This window comes from Heliangelus exortis, chromosome 15 (assembly GCF_036169615.1).
Source record: "Heliangelus exortis chromosome 15, bHelExo1.hap1, whole genome shotgun sequence".
Taxonomy (NCBI): domain Eukaryota; kingdom Metazoa; phylum Chordata; class Aves; order Apodiformes; family Trochilidae; genus Heliangelus; species Heliangelus exortis.
Window position 1 is genome coordinate 10,834,353 of NC_092436.1, and position 21,635 is coordinate 10,855,987.

The window sequence follows — 21,635 nt, forward strand, 5'->3', positions numbered from 1 at the left end:
GGCTCAAAAGCTTCTGAAATCTGAATTGAGAACCTGCTTCATATATAAATATTTATTATAAAAACTTAAAATATTTTTTACCCGTTCATTTTGTAACTCTATTCTCTAACAGGGAGTATCCTCTCTCTTTTCTCAAATGCCCTTCAATTCTAGATAATAAATTAACATGCTGGAATTCAGGAACACTGTGAAAAATGTACCTTACAATCTCTTGATAACACAACCCATCTTGCTTGGTGCTCTAGGTCTTTATTATAGAAAAATAGATTACTTATTTACTAATCCAAAGAGTTTCCCATAATTTGTTACTTTATCTCACTAAGAATAATTAAATTCCATCAAACATCCTATCACTTAATCCCCCCTAGAAAATGAACTCATTAAATATGTGAGAAAAGTCTTTTATGTCAAAAATCCTTGTCCTGGTTGAGTAAAGAAAGGTTTATTTGTGTTGCTGAGTAGCAACATTTTGAATTTCTTGGTGACAATTTAATTATGACTACTGATTCTACAGTTAGGAGCACAGTGAAATCAGCACAGTAAGACAAGACCATTCCCAAACTGTGTTTAGTTGTTACCTTCCAGAATATTTCATTTTTTGTTTTTCTTCACATGAGAACTCTTGGAAGAGGGGGGCTAACCCAGGTAATTTTTAAGTGAAGATGTTGATGGGGTTATTGTGCTAAGCCCAGAGTGAGATGATCTTAATTGTTTTGAACTTTGGTTTGAAAACTCAGTAAGATCACTCATTTCTTCAGTCTGTGTTTGTACAGTACCTGGCACAATATAGTATGATATGAATAATAATAAAGGGAAGAAAAATTTATAATCTCAGGGTTTAATTATGAGGCTTTCATTGGAGAAGAGTAGGTGGTGGTTCCTGCTAACTCCCCGTTGTTTGAAAAAAAACAAACATTTTTATGTTGTCAGAGATCTGGCAGAACAAGATACTCTTAATTTTAGAAATGTTCATTTCTGATATCAAGATCCTTCTTATTGCTTGTAAAATTATACTTCTTTTAAGTATTTCTGTATTTTTATATTTGTAGTTTGCATTTGCTTTCTTCGCATATGCTGTGTTCAATATTTTAAGAGGTTTCAGAGATTTCTTCTAAAGTACCTAAATTCTGTTGGGTGAATACATTTTTATTCCCGAATTATGTGTGAAGGGGACTACTTCCTTGCATGCCTGTCTTAAAAATTGGTAGAAAATCATATGCAACAACAAAAAAGTCTCAATGGACTAACAGTACTCTGATTACTTACCAAAAGTTTTCCTCTCTGGCTTTTTTTTTTCTGTAGTCTCTCTATATATCTGCTATTCAGAATCCTAATTATGGACCACTCAGACAACTGTCAATCACAAACTAATTGTGGTGTGGCTGTGTATAGAACTTGGGTTCTGCTATGTTGAAGAAAATGCCTCAGAATTAACCTTGGCCTCCGGTATCAAAAGGTCAAGATTAGGAAAAAAAATGTAGAAAGTATCTGCTGGTTTTCAGGAATATTCCTCATTTGTAAAATAGATCTGAAGAAAGTAAAATACAAAGAGAAACTCCTGCAACTACAGATTTTTCTTTTATGAACAAACGTTAAGAATGGAAATAACTACTTTAAGGTGTATTGTTCTTTAATAATGCTGGAGCCATTGTGGGTTAACACAATTTTCCAGGCCATTTATGGTAATCCCTTTGTGATAGCAAGATTAACTGCTGGAGTGATGCAACAAGTGAGCTGAGATCACTTAAATCTATTTATAACAAGGGCTATAGCACTTTCATTATTACTGGGACTCAGCAGAGACTTATTTTGTATTGCAGAGTGGCAAGGGGCTGTTGGAGGGAGGGATATTAATTTTATAGAGAGGTTATATGCAGTCCCTTTGAAATATTTGCATGATTGTTCCAGCAAAGCTATAAAACAAGCCTCCAGTGTGCCTGCCCATCTTCCATGTCTTGTCTAAAAGAATAAGAAAAAAAGCAGTGATTGGGACAGTGAGAAAATGAAGAAAGAGAACCTGGGATACAAATTCTAAATAAATTTTATATTCTGACTATGATGGAGAGACAGCATTGTATAATGGAAACACTGGGAAAGAATCAGAAGATGCTTCTCTTCCAGATATTGATCTGCTTTCCTTCCATTGCTGTGTTTGGTTCTTTTCAACCTTTTCCTTTTCAGCCTCTCTTTCTCTTACTTTACCAATGGTAGCTTCCTGAAGGCCTCTAATTTGTATAGAGCCTCCTTCCACCAAGCCACAGGACTGTCTGCAGCTTTGGATTATGTATTGTGCCAACTGAAGCTCCTGTTTCACCCAAGAGGACCAAATAAACCTATCTAAATAAGCACTTAGAAATATCTCTCTTATCTCAAGTTAACTCAGAATTGATCAAGATGATGTACACTGAGCACTCCCAGCCTGACTTGTTTCTTTGCTTCTTGGCAGTCTGTGAAATAAATAAGAATTAACCCTTAGAGGTTTGCACTTTCAATGTCAGCAGGATTTGGTGATGAAGCAGGTTTGTTTCTTTCACTTTAGATTAGGAATGTGGCTTTTCTAATGAACAATAATTATAACTTGACAGAAAATATCCCAGTAGGCCAATTAATTAGAATTTGCTGCATAATTTGAATTGGTCTAATAACTTCCTTGATTCCCGCCTTCTAACCAAACTGGTAATATCTCTTTTTTAATTTAGTTGTCTGAACTACTGCAAAATTTCTCTGTTCTTGCCACTCATTTCAGTCTTTCCTGTTCTATCAGAGAGACTTCTTGATTTTTTCAATCTTACTTAATTTAAAAAATTAATTCTGATCAACATAAGAAATGTGATGTATAAAGTTATACCACTCAGTGATTTCTGGGTTACCCCTTCTCATTCCTTGTCTCAGTTTTCTCTCATTCGCAGGATTTCTGTATTTACATCCTAGTGCTGTAGTAAGAATAAAATGGACAACACCGCCAATTCTTTTTCTTATTTATATTCCACATCTGTCTCTTTGGAGTTTTGATTCTTATCTTCATTTTCCTTTTTCCTGACAGCTTTGCCGTGGAGTGAAGTTGGTAAATTTTCAGCAGTAGCTCCCAAATCCCTGCCCTGGTCAGGATGCATCTGCATAAACCTAGACCTGATGTCAGTAATCTCTCTTGCTTTTCTCTTTTATCTTCCCAGTTTCAGATTGCAAGTTTTCCTTTTAGTGCTAAATAAAAGGATCCTCTTTGTGTCTGCACATCTACTACTTCCATCATCTAAGACCAGGAAATAAAATGATACTATAATCCACTTCAAATCATATTACAACAATCCTTGTTAATTGAGGCTTTGTCTTTAATCACCTCATAAGATTATGAAGATAGATTTTTGCCTAAAAACTGCCACCCAGGTTATAAATAGGGCCACTGAATATCCCTGAAATCCTCTATTTCTCTCTTTTAATTTGTCACTGAAGTAACTAAAAGCCTTTCACCTGTATCTGAGCCTGATTCCAGCATGAACTTTTCTCACCCATGAGTCAGCATCATCCAACCTGCAAATTTATCAGCTTACTCTGATCTCTCTGAGGTGCAGAAAGCCCACAGCTATAATCCACATAATTTCCAACTCTGAATGCAGGTCAAATGTTGGATGGTTCAAACTGATTTTCTGAATTAAGGCTGCAGTTCCTCATCAGATCTTTTGGGCAGGTATAAGATGATAAAGGCAATTAAGGTGCAGGAATCTTTTTTTATTATTATTTTTTAATTTTTCAGATTTGAATTATATTTATTTTGGCTCAAATACTACAACAAAACTTTTGTGAAGGAGAGACCCAACTTCTTAGATGAGATCTACTTAGTTCTTGGTTTCTCAACTTGAATCAAAAATGAAGCATACAAATACAAGTAAATAGTAGCATCTTGGAATGTATATGAACAACCTCAAATCGATTGGGGGATGGGAATTTGTTCTTTCTTTCTGCTCCAGTCTCTTCTGCGTCTTCCTCTTCCTACATGTAGAGCTTTTTTTACTTCTTAGTACTTTCCAGCAAATCACTGAATATTGTGCTGCTTCTTTTTTCCCCTTGGCAGGCCTCTCAGCTCATTTTTTTATCTTTTGTACATACTAGGCTTTTTATACAGTTCAGGGTAAAACACAAGACAGACTGCAGATGTTTGTTTTATGTAGCAGAATGTAGCTTACGTTTATAAGAATTTTTATTAAATCATAGAGGTTGAGTAGGATTTTTTCAGTCAGCTAAGTATTCCCTGTAAATCACTTGTTACCACCACCTTAATAATATAACATCATCAGCTTTGCATTTTAGTCATTATATGTAGTCTTCCACATTTTTTTTCATAGCATCTTTTATACCCCGATCACTTTGAAATAAAATTTCTACTATTTCTCATCACTGCTTTTTTAGAGCAAGCGTTTATTGCTCAAAATAAAGTACATCTATACCTTTAAAAATCTGCAGGAAAAAAACTTTATGAGCATAGTCACTGAAATTTTATATTTAAGTATTTAGCAGGCTCTTTTTCTACTGATAGCTCAGAGTCTTATATATTGTATTCAATTGTACCTGACTTGTTATAGAGCAATAGGACATGGATATTCCTAAATGAGGACAGGATGGGCAGAGGCTACTTGGTGATGCCTTTCTATATTTTACTGTCCCTGACTAGATCAGCAATGACTAAAATTTATTTCTGTGTTTTGGTTTTGGGTTTTGTTGGTTTGTTTTTTTTTTGCATTTTTTGTACAGTTGCTACAAGACACAGCTCTGGGGCACTGCTATCCCAGGGCTATTGCTCTCTAATCCTGACAAAGATTGCCTCCAGCCACTAAATATTTCCACAAGCTCCTTGTGGTTTTTAATCCTAAATCCCCCTGTGGCATGAAGCAATGTGTCATCTCACTTTTGTCCTGAGTCTGTTCCCTATATCTAGCACTAACAAGTCTTGGCAAAAGGAAGAGTAAACCAAAAGCAGATAATTGAAAGCATTTTAACTTGATTAGAAGCTCAGAACTATTTCTTAGGGTTGAGTGATCCCCCTCATTACCTCACAATTTCAGCTCTAAATGTATGTATTTAAGACACAGTTATTTTTCCCTCAGGATGTTCTGCCCTTGGCAGAGTCCCAGAGCTGATGCAAATTTGTCTAAGGGTCAGCAGGTTTTGCACTCTTTCTGTAATGGTAGCCATAGAAATATTTTAAATGTATTTTATACAGATCTGCACTTTACTATTCCTGCTCCCCACAAAGCAATTAGAGATCAAGACCAAATTCTTTCTCACTCACAAAAAGACCTCATTTTTACTCATATTTACTGAACAGCAGCCTCCCAGTGTCCTCCTTGGAAGACTCAAGTGCCATAAGGCAACTGGTTGTATTTAGTAATCTTCTGCATCACTGGTTTTGCCTTTTGGGCTCCAAAATTGATTTTTCCTCTTCTTGGCAGATCTGTGCAACTCTGCCCCTTGACCTATTGCACTGCACTGGCCAGCAATGGCTCAAGTGGCAGAAGAAATGTAAGTCAGACTGGTGCTTTCTGGGACATCAGAAGTGACAGCTTCATGAGGAGAGAGTGGAGACAGTTTTTTGAAGTTTGTTACAGCTGGGAATCAGCCACCTCAGGGGCTATGAAAACTTAGGAAACTTTTTTCTTTATGAAAAAAAATCTCCTGAAAGACAGGGATGGTGTCTACGCTGTAAGTACACAAATTAAAGTTGTTTTGAACATATTTTAGACTTCTAAGAATTTCAAATGCTATGTGAGAACCATTTACTTCAAAACTCTTAGGTTTGTTTTTTTAATTTTTTATTTTTTTCTAGAAACATGCCAGGATGAAAAATAGTCTCCACAAAATATATTTTTTTAATTTAAAATTCTATTTGAAAACTGCCTTAGCCACAATCTTGTCCATTGTTGTCTAAGATGGACCAGATTTCAAGCCATCAATAGCACATTTCTGTGCTGAGACCTCTAAACCACACAATCGTAACTATTTCTCTGCTGAGATTTCCATTGTTTTTTCCTTTCTTTTCATATTATCTGCCTCTTATCTCTGTGCAACAGTCACTGCTGAGAAGTCCCAGTACTCACCTGGGATCCTAGTTGCTGTTATAATGAATAGCAGTAATACCTAGCTGATCCAGGACATTTTTTTTCAGAAGAATTTCAAGATCATACAAGAAATCTGGGAGAGTAGAGTGAGTGGATTCTTACCTGATTTTTTTTAAACCCAGTTAAGTGCAAGGTAATTCTTCCCCACACATTACTTTTGTTGAAAGAATGTAATAGGAGTTCAGAGAAGTTGTAAACATATCAACATCATTATCACCACTTTAGCAATGAAAAAATGCAATTATAGAAAAAGTTGACTTATCCACATTCACCTGGAAAACACTTAGTATTTTAGGACCTTAGAGAGCTAAACCATAGCTAAAAATATTGGATTGTATCACCTGAGCATGACCACAGTGAATGTTTTTCTTTTGTTTGTGCAGAAGTGGACAGAAATTTATGTTTAAATGAGCAGTTCTCTTAATCCCAGCCACTGGGAGTTTGCAATTATTATTACAATTACTATTAGATTGTGGTCTGCCCTGCCCCATTTTTTTCACCTGTGGAATTCTGTTTAGTTTCCTGAACAAAAAAAAAGTGACCTCAGTACCCACCCAGTGTTAATGGCTTCTTGGCCTTTCAGAAACACATTAATTTAACTGGAAGTTATCAAATTAATGCAGTCGATATTTAAAAAGAATTCTTCAGTTTTAGGTAATTATGATATTTTTGAGGACTGTTGGTTGCCTTGTGGACCTTCTGTGCCCCTTTCAGCCTTATCATTCAACAGTGCCAGAGTATCCCTTCTGAGGGGATCTCAGAGGCTTCAGTTTTCCCCAGAATGCTGTGGCAGGCAAATGTGTATAGGCAAATTTTCCTTGTGTCCTTATTTTTCCACATGTATGCTGAGCAGTGTGTCCATCCTGACTATGCAAGGTGCTGGCACTCTGTGTAATGAATGCCTCCAGCAGCAGAGCTGAAAACCCAGGCAAGTTCTTCTCTGTTGCTCTACAGAAACTAGTAATAGAAACAGGATAAATTTTGGGTCTGGGATGGGGGTCATGATGCATTACAATTCAGTTGCTGCTGTCTTGGTTTCTGATCAAGATCATTCACTGGGCTGACCTTGAAGTCAGTTTCCTGTAGTGATGCACATCATCCAGCCACAGCTAGGATCTGAAGAGAAATGATTATTTGCCATTTGTGCTGACTGTACCTTCTGATATTATCAGTCTTTTCATCTTTTAACTACGCATTACCAACAATTAAATACTTTATATAATAAAACAAAATAATAGCTAATGATCTGTGTAGCCTGCTTGCCAGACAGAGGTATAATAGCTCCTGTGACATTTTTTAGCACCAGTATTTACCTTTATCACTGGTAAGTGTCTCCTGAGACTCATTATTCATCTAATTCCCATTAACAGGCAGTAGTAAACCAGCCTGTTGTCTTACAACTCTTGTTGTTAAGTACTCTGTGTTTAGTAATAAATACATCAGCTTGTGCTACACCAGAGATTTATTATTTCTTATCTCTAGACATTTATAAATAAATTAATCATGTTTATTTATAGACTTCTATTTACTTCCTGCACTAGCTATGTAAAACTCCTTCAGGTATATGATCATATTTCTTGGAGCTTGCTTATTTCCTTTGAACCAAAGGCTGTAAAAAAATTAATATTCTTGCTTTTTATATCCTTCGCTTTGCAATTAACCAAGGATGATATTTAAGGAAAAAAGTTGTATTGAAAAATAAATAATGTCAGTTTTAGAATAACATAATAGAAATACTTAACAGAACTGAAGTTACTTGAACTTCTGTTGTTTCTTCTGCCAATACAAAGATCTGATACAGGAAGACAATCATTAATTTGGGTCTCTAATTTGTCTGATCAGTTGCTCCATGCAGATCTATGATAATTCACAATATAAAATTCAAGCTCTGTTACATAATTAAGAAAATCTTTTGCAGCAGTGTGATAGTCACCAGGAATTTCTTTTCAAAAACATCAAAGTTCTGTTCATGTGCTTGCAAGAATAAGACTTTTAGCCTCATGCTCTGGCAAAATCTAGACTCAGAAATGTGTTAGCAGAACTTGGTGCAAAAGCCATATATCTTGTTTTAGGTTATAACTGCTTTTTAGCATCACCAGCATGCTTTTAAAAGGCATTCTGTGCATGGCTAGAAATGTTGGGCAAGGTTTTCAAAATCATCAAGCAGTTGCTTGATTTTGTGCTTATCCATTTAAAAGTTTTTTCTTTTTTTAATTTGCTAGGAGGAGGCCAAGGCTGTCTAGGGGTGGAGCAAGAGGTGATGGATGGTTTATCATCAGGACTAAAGCTATGATAAACATCTGAAAATGAGCTTTCTAGTTTATCAGTATTATCCGTAATGAACTCTCTCTTCTGTCTCAGTGTTCTTAAAATTAATGTTCTCAATTTTTATCCCTTTTGGGAGTTGCAAACAAAAATTTTTAAGTTCAAAAACTGTTAAGTGGAAGCAGAGATTTTCAGCCCTGCCACCTTTGTTGGAAAAGAAGGTCTAGGTCAGAGTCACAAATCCACATAACCATGGAGATTCAGGAACTCAACAGAACACAAGTCCTCTGCATTCTTAGAAGGCTGCTAGTGAAATCCTGGTTGCTGGGGTCATAAGCTGCAAAAAGATTCACCTGCTCTGGGAATCTGCCTGGTTTATAAAGGAGGAGAATATGGTGAGAAAATTCAGGCTCAGTTGTGCTGCCAGTTACCACTGCATAAGCACATCAGTTACTCATAATCCACCCTGCCTTCTTTTAAACTGTTGAAATGGCTTGTGTTCCTCTGGTCATTTCAGTTCCGTTTTCTTCATCTTCTCACAAAGAAGATATTTAGGAGAGAAGGTAGACACAAACAAGCTGGCAAAGGCCCTAATAACCCAAGGCCTCATTTTGTTTGGTTTGAATTAGCCCAGTTCTTTACAAATCAAGTGCTAAGGAGGACATGACAGAGGTGTGCAGAAATCAGCAGGATGATTGACAGAAGGTATTCTTTTAGCTGCATATAGCAGTTTTCTTTCAAGTTTGATCTCTCTGTCTCACATAAATGAAGAAACCAAATCCTATTAAACACACCAAGTTTTACATTAATCAGCACATTATTTTGTTGTGTCTGTGAGGCTTAGCTGAGCATCATGTGTAGCTACAAAAATATTTCACTTTAGTTTTAATATGGCTTTAATATAATGTTTGAACTAAGACCTCCATGCTGTTATGTCTTGAGATATGCACCATTACCTTTAACAACTGCAAACCTCACCTCTTGGTGGCTGCCACAGCCCCTGACACAGGCAAATGATAAAAACAGAAGTTGAATTTCATGTGATTTTGTAGAGTAAGAAAATGAAAGCAAAAATCTTGTTGAAAATGCATTCTGAAGGTATCAAATTTACCAGTTTAATTCAAAAAGAAGATGGCCTCTTAATTTAGTACATTCTGTTTAAATAAAAAATGTTATTTTTCTTTTCTTCTTAAATCTGCATCCCTACAGCAGGTCCTAGCAATTGGCAGAGATTTTTTTACTGTGGCCTCTATTGTCTTTTTCTCCTGCTCTAGAGTGCATTAATTTAAAAGATTCTTGGCTGAATCCACTTTGATTTTGTAAGGTATTTCATTAAAAAAGTAAATTTAATTTAAGAACAAGGTCTATCTATCATAGATTTACCTGATTTTATTTTTGGTTTTAGATGAACATAAAATGTTTTTTTTATTATTTATTTTTCACATCCTTGCTGTTAAATTGTATCACTACAATTGAGACCTAGGGATGGTCATAGAATAGGAGCTCTAAGTATTAGGGGGGGGGTAAAAGAAATTGGCATTAATCACATAGCAGTATACCTTCTTCCTATGAAGTACTTCAGTCCCCCAGTCTGAACATGATGCATACATGTAAAACTCTCAGGTAGCAAAGACTTTGCATTTCTGAGCAGTCAGTAGCAAACCACTTCTAAACAAATCCAGCACCTCAAGCCTGGTTCAGATCCTTTGGCTTTTACAACTTGAAGTTAATGAAATACTTCATGGATAAGGACATTTGGAAAGAAATTAATCATATCTGCTTGCACTCAAATGTTCTTGATTGGAGAAAGAGGTCAGCAAATTTCTTTCCTCCCTTGACAGCACATTCAGAGGAGCAGTGCCCCTCGCTGGTTAATCTCTCTGCAGGTTTTTGAGGGACACATCTCTTGCGTTTGGATGAGATGCATGGAACAGCTGTGCTGCAACTGCAAAATCTGCTCAGAGCATCTTCAAATGCCCTAAAGCAGTTTAATCAAATAAGTTTATCAGCAGCTCTGAAGTCATCCTGCCTGTTTGGATGGCCCTATAGGCAGAGTGAATGAGCCTATAGAAACTTGTCATTTCAAGGCTTTTGCCTCTCTTGTTGTATTTCATGTAGTTTGTAATCAGATGTAATGTGACAGCAACAGCTTGACAAGATGATAATACACTTCACTTGCAAAATTCATATGCTAAGACTGCAAACACATTTTTATTTAAGCTGTGTCACTTATGCATAGCAGGGGTATATTTTTTTTCTTCCCTGGATCTGCTATAGAAAGTCTGAAGAGATCTCGAGTTATCTTTTAAAATATGACTGATATCTTTCAGCCTCTAAGAAAAAGTTTGACTTTCCCCAGTCACTAATTTATTTGGACAGTCATTCAGATACAAATCACAGACTGAAAGGTTCTTTTATTATTTGCTTCCTGAAGCATGTCTGCCCCGTTTTCTAGCCATTAGGATGTTGCATAAGCTTTTGTTATTTACCATATTGGTGAAAAATAGAAGATGGAGAGGAAAGGGAATCAGTTTTCTCAGGCCTCACATGGTCATTCCAAGAGAAATAATAGAATTAAAGAAATCCTTGGTGTTCTTGGTCATTAAGAAGGTCTTGCAGTAGCTTCTAGAGATCTAAGAAAACTGGAGGAGTTTCCCCTACTGAAGTAATACCATGTCAGTGTATGCTGGACTGGCTGGTGACTGAATCTGCCACCTGACAAGGCTGTTCTTCCACTCTGTGAAGCTGAATAGTGCCATATATTTTTCTCTGAGTCAAATCTTGCTGCATCTAGACATTTCACTAATTTTACTCAAGTAAAAGTCTGCCTGAAAATGTCTGAGCAGTGACAAAGAGGATGTGAGAATCCCCATATATGCTCTACAGCTGGCATGTGAATATAGGAGGTGGGTGTTCAAACACTCACTTGCCACTTTCTTTACCACACTTCTCCAAAAAAAATCCTGTGTGGGTTTCCATAGGGATTCATCTCTGTGGAGTTAATATTAGGAGGAAAGGAACAGGGATTTAGACTGCATTATTTTTATTCAGAATAGAGGAAAGCACAGTAAGTCAATAGAATCTGAGTCCACAACACCACAATCTTTCCTTTCATTTAGAAGAATCCCTCTGTAGGACTCAGAAGTAATAACAGCAAGAATCTTTTGATGTATATGTGTACATTCAGATTGTCCTTTTCTGCTTTGGAGCCACTGAAACTGCATTTCTGCAGTTGGTTGCCTACCCCTACAGAAGAGCATCAGCTTTGCATTCCAGGAACTTTCCCAAGAAAATCCCAGGGCTAAAGGCACTGGAATGACTCTCTTTCTCTGTGTCTTTTTCATTGTGGGAAAGAATGAAGTTAGGAATTGACATGTGCAACCTATACATATGCTTGTTTTAATGCTGTCTCCACAATTCATTGAATAAGTGAAACAATACTATTTTATCTGGTCTCAGGTTCTCTTCTATAAGTCTTTCTTAGATCAGCACATTTATTTAAACAGTGAAATCTATAACATAAAACCTCAGAGCTTTGTTCTCACTCTCTGCCGTTTTATCTGAGAGACAACACATATTATTCTGTTCCTACCCTCTATCTTCTCCATTGTTGTGGGGCTAAAACCTAACAATTGTTCATATGATTCAATTAATTACTTTACTGGATCTACTTTGTACAGACTGAACTATCTTTTTTTTTGAAAGTCCAATCAGGTTTCAGAAACTTTCCTGTTGTTACATTTGTCTCTAGAAAACACTAGACAGAATATTACATCTATTAAAACTGCATTCATTACCAAATCCACAGAAACTTAGTGTTTGAATGAATAGCAGTTTATCAAGCAATGTGTCATAAAAGGCCATAACTAAAGAAAACCAAAGTAAAACATTCACTTTCATTATTGAACATTTTTAGCTTTATTATTATAATAGAATTACAGTCTGACATAAAATAAAGAGCTTTTGCTAAACTCTGTAAAGCAATACATGCTTCTGCCATAAACAACCTCTATTAGATTTAGGTTTTATTGCCACATCACTGCACTGAGGTGCAATAAACATTCAATGTCATCTTTTTAAAATTATCCCAGGAGTAAACAAACTGTCCTCTATAAGAGTGTATCATTATTTTCAAGGAAGACTTACTATTATTACATGGTTTAGCAAAGCATTGTAAAAAAGCTACATAGAGAATACCTTGTCTTTGATAAACTGTGCAATCAAGTTTATACAGTATAATACTATTGGCATAGACTAACTAAGAGGTGATATAATGCAATCATTGCATAGCAAAAGCAGACTAGGTAAGTAATATTCACATCTAATGTGCAAAATGCAGACCAAAAGGTAGCTATGAATTGCTAGAAAGATAAAATGCCCTAGATGAACACTCTAGTTTAACGCCAAAAATAACAAGATAAACAAGTACACAGAAGTTAAAGAGCCATAGTTTATTTTTTCTATACATATATCTACACATGATACCAGAAGATGAAACATCTCCTTTTAATAAGCTCCAATCAGATAACTTATCAAGTTTAGACAGGACTAAATGTTAGACAATGAAGCATTATTTTTAAAAAATATTTTCTAAAGAAAACATTAACTATTTCCTTTTGTAGATAGAGAATGTCAACTATTTTATTCATTGAGAAAGAATTTAGAAAACACTGCTTATGAAATTTGACTCTAAGTAGCTGTTTCTCTGGAGGCTCATGTAGCATTGTTCTAAAATTCATTTAATACCGTATAGTACGTTGTGGGGTTTTTTGTCAAAATGATGCTTGCAAATATCCACCATTCTTCCCAAGTCTTTAAAGAATCTTCACCTGAAATATTATTTCTAAGAATCAGCAGTAATGATACTGACCAGAATTTTTTTAAAGGGAGCACAATACCTGCAAAATGGACATCTTGTATTTAAAGCCCTTACATATTGTTCCTACAAATATATTGCTACAGTAAAAATGAAATGTAGTAATTTTACTCAATAAAATCTATTTTCCTGTACATTCTTTTATGTATGACTTTTTTTGTATTTAATGCTACATATATTACATCACTTATTGTAACAGTTATGTATCAGCAAATATAGCAGTAATATACAGATGAATTTCTGTCTTAACAAATATTTCACCATTTTTACCTACCAAATATAATTCCATACTTTAGTATTTATGCATGACCTGAGCAGACCAGTCATTAATCTAATAGTACATTGGATGACATTGTCGAATCGCAAGCTACTGTACACTGAACCACTTTACAAATGGAATTAATTCCAAGCACTTCCTGTGTATGTATTTTTTTAGGCTTCCTAGTACCACTTTTTTTTTTCATTTATTCAGGCTCTAAATATGTTTGCTTGAGCATTTAACAACATATTAAGAGCGAAGAGGTGGATCCTACACAATGTTTTAAGAACACAACTTTAAAAAAGTAAAAAAATGTACAATCTCATGCTGCATATTTACATATATTATTTAAATACTATATTTTGTCTTTCTACTATCCATAAATCTCAGTCTAAAGCTTCTTTTTAATGTATCGTTTTATAAAAGAATACATTCAACAATCTAGAGCTTGCAAAAATTGTTGGGTTTGTTGGGTCCTTTTAAACTCTCTAAAACATAGTGATGAGTAAAAGCTATCTTTAAAAGCATCCAGGAATTGTTTGGATTACACAGGTGACAGAGAACCTGGGATGTGCACTTGATTGTGCAGCTGGATTTAAATCTAGTCTAGTGACAACTTAATGCTGAGGACAAGACTGCAGTAAGACAGCAGATTAAAGCATTTGTTACCATTAGCTCTTATGTGCTATACCATGACAAACTGTAGCTAGAGTGAGTAGATTTCCTTTTTCTTTAAAGACCATTTAATATTATAAGTCAGGTGGTTTGGAATATAGAAGAGAAAAGGGATTAGGAAAATAACACATTTTATGGGATTCAGCAAATGGAAAGCTTTGCATCCTTGAAAAGATTAGAATGGTTGAATAATTGTATAGTATGTGCATTAGTAATGTCATAAAGAATATTTTCCCACTCCCCACAATAGTCTGAATAAAAATATCTTTTTCACATACATATAGAATACTTTCTGGGGACATTCAGTACTAAGCTATCTACAAATGGTTTCTTTTTTTCCCCCCATTACACTACAACTCTTTCCCATTTTCAGAAACACTTTTTTCAAAGTACAGAGCTTATATTGTTCTCTCCCTCATACACAGGTTTTTAAATACACAGATGTGTTTTACCTTTTGTTCAATAAAGAAACCTTTATTTTCTTTAAGACAGAGGCAATGAAGCAAATGGGAATTATTGTAGGTGAAAATGGGAAGCAATTCCCAGAGCAAAAGACAAAACAGGACTAGAGGAATAAATGAGGTTATTGATGTGGAGTTGGAGCTTTTAATTGGGGCTCCCGGTTTAGATAGGTAGCCCAATAGACTAAGTTAAAGATTCCAAAAAGCAATGGGAAAGCTATTCTTGATAGTCGATCAATTTTACTGACGCTGTTAAAAGTTTTCTTGGGTTCTGCAGGTTTTGTTTCTGGCTTAACTTCTTTGGGCTCAATTGTTGCACTTTTAGCAATGGTTGCCAGCCCAGGGTCCCTTGCAATATTAGGGGTGTAGCTCGTAGCTGTAGCTGTGTACGTGTTATTTTTCTTAATGAGAGGATCCTTCACTTTCTTTGGCTGAAGAAAGAAGAAAATGTTTTATTCTCACTACCTTTCATGAGAAAGCATCATAAATTTTTTAATTTCATCGAGTTTGTATCACAAATAGTAGTAAGCTGTAAGAAAGAAGTTAATCTCTGAATACAACTCACAGAAAGTATTTAGATGAAGACAAAAATCATCTCTCTGCTTTACTTGTACTAGTTAAACCAAATTACATGATGGATAAACTGTCATGAGGACTAATATTGATAGCCAAGCTCACTGATAAACAGTACTTCTAATGGTAATCAACAGTGAAGCTCAATATATTCCCCTAATCAACTGTGCTTCTTGACCAGGGCAAAAACTTGAAAAGACAGTGAATTTCTTAATTCAGCTTTCAACTATTTAGACAAATAGTGTTATATGATGCATTCAGACATAGTTTATACATAAAAATATACAATGAAAATATTATGTGACCATGCACTATAGGAGTGGGTAATTTAATAAAACATAAAGCTGCCAGTATTCTCTTTGTTAATGGTTTATACTAAAAGCACATGCAAGTTGTGGAAAAAACAGGTAACAAAAAATCTCAATAGCTTAGGAAATCTTTAGGCAGTACTTCCCACAAAGAAGAATAGGCAAGTGTTACCTCTTTTATCTTCTTTTCACAGGGAAAAAAAACAAACATACAAACCAAAACAAACCGAAAACCCACACGATATGGCTAGAGAGAAAATATCAGATTGTGCTCTATTATGTCATTTCACAAGGCAGCAAATATAATTCTGTTTTCAAGAAGCAGCTGTTCCACAGAGGCATAATTTTTTAAAGCAGGCACAGTCCTTTTTTTTTAACATATGGCCTATAGATCTATACAGACAACCCAGTAGCTTTGGTAAAAGATTCTTGTGAACATTTCAGGGAGCAGGAAGGCTTCAGCTGGACACTTGGGAATGAGAAGGGAAGCTGCAAAATCATCAGGGCAAGTGGGGAGAGACTTGTCTGAGCATGGATTGGAGCCCCATGCAGGAAAGAAATGAAGGCTGAAATGTTAGATTTCTGCTACTTAGTAAGAAAATGGATTAAATTATGACTCTGATGTAGATGTTCTTTATTTCAGGAAAATAATATCCAGTTTAGCTTGGAGCTAAGAAAAAGCTTCCAATTGTCTTAGAATATTTCTTCTGAATAGAAGGAACAAACAGGCTAAAAAAAATACTCAGAAAGTAAAAAGGGATATTTCAGAAAAAGGGTTTTTTTGTCTGTCCATTCTTTTCCTCCTGTGATAAAGGCTGCTAACAAGCAGGAAGGCTGCTAACACACTTGCTGAGTATGCAGCCAGTCCTGTTATTGTTAGGTTGTATTAATAAGACACTACTTACATTCAAGGATTATGTTTAGTTAATACAGTTTGTTTTGGTTTTGGTTTTTATAATAGGTATCATGAAGACAGGAGCACAGCAAAGAATGAAATTATTTTCAATGAAGGTGTCATCAGTAACTGAAAACCAAATATTCACCAGCAGTCATGCATCTCAGTACTCTGTTTTATTGTTACTTCACTCATTTTTTCTACGGTACTTCTGTATTTTTTGCATTAGTTGTCATGATGTGAACATCCTAATTTTATTTCTGTTTTCTCACTGGCTTATGCAACTAAAACAGAAAAAAAAAAAAAAAAAAAAAAAGTAAAGTATATATAGACATACTCTTCTGAATTCATATTCAGGACTGAGTAACATCTGCTCCTCCAAATATTTCTTCTGATGAATCTCTAGTCTATGAATGTTCATAATAACCGATGAGGCAAGTAAAAACTTTCTTTCAAGATCTCTCTGTCTCAAAAAACCAACCAAATGAGCTTCCTCACAGAAGCAGCTGACACAAAAGGAAATAGGAAACTTTCTCTTTTATCTGCTTTCTGTCCTAAAAAGTTTCTTGATGCACCTGTGATTTACAGACTGAATCTGATCCCAGACCAAAGTGTCAGTGTGTGATGTCTCTCTACTGCATCCAGGGGGTGCAGATCAGGATTGCACACTCCCAACAAATCTGCCAATGCTTTCCTCAAGACAGATTTCTCCTATGGGCTATGAAGTAAAAATAATATTTCTCCTTTTAAAAACACAGAAATGGTGGGAGTCAAAAAAATTAAAGAAGTCCCATAGTGACTGAGCAGTCCTCTTGAATTTGGTGTGGGGAGCAACGTACTTTGTAAATTGTCAAACAGAGTAGCCACAAGATTTTTCTACATTTACATTGAGGCATCATATTTTTTCTTGTTCAAACAGTAGAAAATTAATTACATTCTCTTAAAAAAAAAGGACACATTTCTTTCTGCCCAGTAACAGAATTCAAAATCTCTGCAAAATTTGTAATTATTAATAGCATTAAATATCACCTGGCTTGTCAGAAGTAGTAATTAGGCACTCATATCTAAATAATTCTTGTTTATCTGTAGAAACGCTGTGTGCAGACGCTTGAGGGATCTCTTTTGGAATCATTACTTGCCGTTCTAAATAATTAGAATTTATAACGGACTGAAGAAAACCCACATAGTGACCAAGCATGACACAGTATTTATGACCTGTTGGGAGAGATTTTAAGTGGTATTACCTTTTCAGGAACAACACTTTTGCCATCCCATGCATAACCTCTCTTGGTGAAGTAATTCACTGTGGCAAACTCGATGAGTGCAGAAAACACGAACGCGTAGCAGACGGCTATAAACCAATCCATGGCAGTGGCATAGGCCACCTTGGGCAGGGAATTCCTTGCACTGATGCTTAGAGTGGTCATTGTCAGGACAGTTGTCACTCCTGCAAACAAAGAGTTTTAGTGTCTTTAGCTCAGTGGCTGTATTTTGTGCTTCATTTCTCACCTGTTTCAATAGATGGGAAAGATTTGCCTTCACCCCTACCTCTTATAAACTTCACCCGAAGTTCAGTTGCTCAATGAGGAGATCAGATTTCAAGTTCTGTGGATGTTGCAGGAATTTCAAAACATTTTTTATACCTTTATTTTTTGACATTGTAGAAGAATAATATTTTTTAAAGTTGGAACAGGACTAGTATTTTAAGTTGTGACCTGGATACTATTTTATGCTTCTTTGTATTTGGAGAATCATTGTTGCTGTTCCTTATTCATGCCCTGTGAATTGTCCTACAGATGTACCAATTTAACATTTTTCTTTCTTGCAGCAGTTCTGAGATACTTCTTTAGCTTAGAAAACTGAAAAACTTGCTGCTTTCATTAAGATTATTTGGTTTATGCTCCTTCAAGTGTCTACTCTAATGCACTAAGCTTTATGTGATATGTTTACGTGAATTGATGGTGTTACAGCTATCTGTTCCTTTACTCACTGATAGCCTGAAAATAGCAAAGAATTTCTGTAAGAACAATGATATTGCAATCTGCATTTCTGATGTCAGAGCTGCATGCTGCTGCTGAACCTTTCCATTAACTGGCCATAGAGAACAAGCAGGACTGTACTGAACCCATTCTGCTTGCAAAAAAAAAAAAAAAAAGGAAAAAAATCTCCATGTGCAGGCTAGACATTTACATCAAATCACATGTCCACAAGTTACCTTGACAACTGCAATGTCATGTACTGAATGTGTCTTTTGAGATCCTCTCTGCTGCACCGAGTGTTAGGGAAAATGTGCAGTGGTCTAAAACAGGCAAAATAATGAACAATGTATTTACATGCTGCTGTAAAGAGCTTAAATTAACACCTAATGAGGGAGCAATTTCTCTTCCCCAAGAGACAAGCTAGCCTTGTCTTTGCCTCATTTCTTGTGAGCTTCTGTTTCTCTTACATAGTAGCAGAGTAAGCTTTAAAATTTGTATTATCTGTGGTAGGAAGTGGACTAAAAGACATAAGATATGCTCCTGAACTTATTCACATTCATGCAAAACTTTCTTGAAGCGTTGTTTCACTGTAATTAAAAAGTGAAGAAGCTATCTTGATACATAATGATGGAGTAAACATAACACTACACAGTAACTTTTGAAAGAAAAGCTTGCAGAAATGTGGGGGTTCTTGAACCTGTGAAGATAGTAGCTTTAGAACTTCTTACAATACCATAAATTATTCATTATGATACTAGGAAATTTTGTTCTCCATCTAGGGCAGTGAAGGATCCATTTCACATGGATCCTCTAACATTTCTTTTGAAATGACATTTGCAAAAAGAGGTAAAATAGTTACAATTTCAATAGCCTTGACTACAGAGATCCATAACAGTGCCTGGTTAATTCTCAGTAAAGTTGATAAAAATTCAAGAGGAATTTTACATAATAATCTAAACAATATTATATAAAATAATTCTCCTTGGCAAAGCAGGGGGGCCCCTGGCATCCTGTCCCAGCAATGCCCTGAGGCAGGGTAAGCAGTGTGAAAGCCAACTCAGCTGTGTGTTTGTTCACCTCCTTCTGCCAAAGGTATTCAGGTGTCCCCTCTGAACAGCACAAAAAAAAAAGACCAGGTCACACACAGCAAAAATCTCAAGTTCTGTTGTCCTTAAGTGAAGATTTGTTACATCTTTTTTTTGGTAATTGTTTCAGGTTGTGGGGGTTTTTGGTGCTTTTTTGGTTTTTTTTTTTTTTAATTATATTGGATTAATATCTCCAAAGAATATGTTAGTTATGTGTTTCTAATTTTAAGATAAGCATTTGCATTTCCAAACAGTTGGAACCAACAGCATAAGCTTAAGAGTACTTGAGATTGCCTTCTTATGCATTCACTGAGTGCATCAGTTCACCACTATAAGCACAATAAATTGTCACTGGTTCTAGCAGCGGATTGTAAAAGGGACTGATGAAAAGGATTTTTAAGACAAGACTTTCCAAAGGGCCTGAGGATGTCAAATGACCAACACCCATTGATTAAAGCCTTTATGACAAATCTCTACCATGAACGTCATTGCCATTGTCAGAAATGTTTTATTTATACACTTACTGTTTTGGAAAAGTTGAACTGTAATATTTAGCTTAAGATATTTTCAGGCCTCTTTTAAAATGCACTCTGTTTAAAAAAACTCAAGACCTTAAAACAGCTTCTGCTAACTCTTCCCAATGAAAGGTGCTAACGTTGTGTACTGCACTGTGTCCAGGCTCACGCTCTTCTCCGGTATCCCATTATGCAGTACCAGTTTTACCATAAAATGTCTTAAACCTATTTGGCTTATGATTGTCAAGAGGTTGATAGGTCTTGCTTACCAAATACAGTTCTTGCTGGAACAGACTCTCTATTAAGCCAGAAGGAGACCTGTGACAGTATCACTGTCATGATGCAGGGCAGGTAAGTCTGGATGACGAAATAACCAATTTTTCTCTTCAGATGAAAGTGTGTAGTCATAACAACATATTCCCCTAAACACAAGAAAAACAGGAACCTTCAGCTTTTATAACCATACAAATTAAAAGGATTTATAGAAAATATTTCATTATATTCACCTCTTTTATAACAAAAAAATAAAAGAAGTCCTCAGATCAAATTGGGTCAGCTCTGAAGGAATCATTTAATAACAAAGGTTGTCACGTTTCACTAATAGTACAAAACCAGACAGTTCTGGGAAATACCAATTAAAATTGCATCTTTTAATCTTGGAGCAGTGAATGAAAGTCTGCATTACCTGGCAGCTGTTTAGACCTCTTGTGAAAGGCCATATTCCATTAGAAGGTGGAATACCACAGTAATATGTGTATGTAGACATCATATAAAGACTAAAGCAAGGCAATCACTTTAGAAGTGTTTTAGCTGAGGCAGGCTGAAGATGTAATTGCTGATGTGATTGTGTCTGCATTACTGCTGTCTATGCTTTATGTACTGTGAGTGTTCCAACTGCAATTGAAAGGAATCTTAAGTACTGGTTTAACTCCATAGGTATTTCCTGACAGAGCACAACAAATAATGCCTCATTTTCAGACAATTATTGACATGACTGAAAATGGATTTTGAAAACAAACATAATCTAAAAAGACTAGAAAACTGATTGTTGTGACTTTTTTTATGGAGTAGATAGGTTGTTCTTACACAATAACCAGCTTAAGAAAGAAACAGGTGGACATGTAACTGAATGGAAATCTCTGTCTAGGTTAGAGATGACGTGAAATTCCATTTTCAAATGTGAGCAGTTGGAAAAAGAAGGTTGCTCTCATAAAGGAAAAGCTTAAATTAGATAGAAAACCTGCGTCTAGACAGTGACTGCTTATGCACTGAGCATGTCAAGTGCCCTCTTCTTTTATTCAAAGTCTAGAAGAAGATTCATTTGAACAATCTTGCACAATGCATAACCCCGAGGAAAGCTTATAATGACAATACTCCTAGTTTCAATATAAAAAGCAGTACGAAGGAGGGAAAAGAGAATCAATTGTAATTAGAGAAGTAATGCAAAAGATATACAAGGAAAATTTTATTTCAAAAATTGGCCTGGCAGAAGCAGTATTGTGGGATTATTACTTGAATTTTGCCCACTTTTAACTTTCACTGACAGTATTCTTTTTCTCTGTACCAGAGATTAGGATCTTATGAAGGGTGCCAGGCTTAGGTAGAAGAGCCAGTAATTTGATTTTGTCTGCTAA

At 35.6% G+C, this 21,635-nt stretch overlaps 1 protein-coding gene across 3 annotated transcripts in view; it reads right to left on the reverse strand.

The window, feature by feature from the left end:
- Positions 1 to 12,269: 12,269 nt before the first annotated feature.
- GABRA1 (gamma-aminobutyric acid type A receptor subunit alpha1) overlaps positions 12,270 to 21,635 on the reverse strand; it is a 41,929-nt gene continuing 32,563 nt past the window's right edge. For all 3 annotated transcript variants that reach the window (XM_071758544.1, XM_071758543.1, XM_071758542.1), the window contains 3 exons: positions 20,271 to 20,423; positions 17,667 to 17,869; positions 12,270 to 15,077 (listed from right to left, as the gene is read on the reverse strand). In XM_071758544.1, the coding sequence (XP_071614645.1) occupies positions 14,769 to 15,077; positions 17,667 to 17,869; positions 20,271 to 20,423 (665 nt within the window). In that variant the 3' untranslated portion in view covers positions 12,270 to 14,768. The remainder of the gene's footprint in view (positions 15,078 to 17,666; positions 17,870 to 20,270; positions 20,424 to 21,635) is intronic.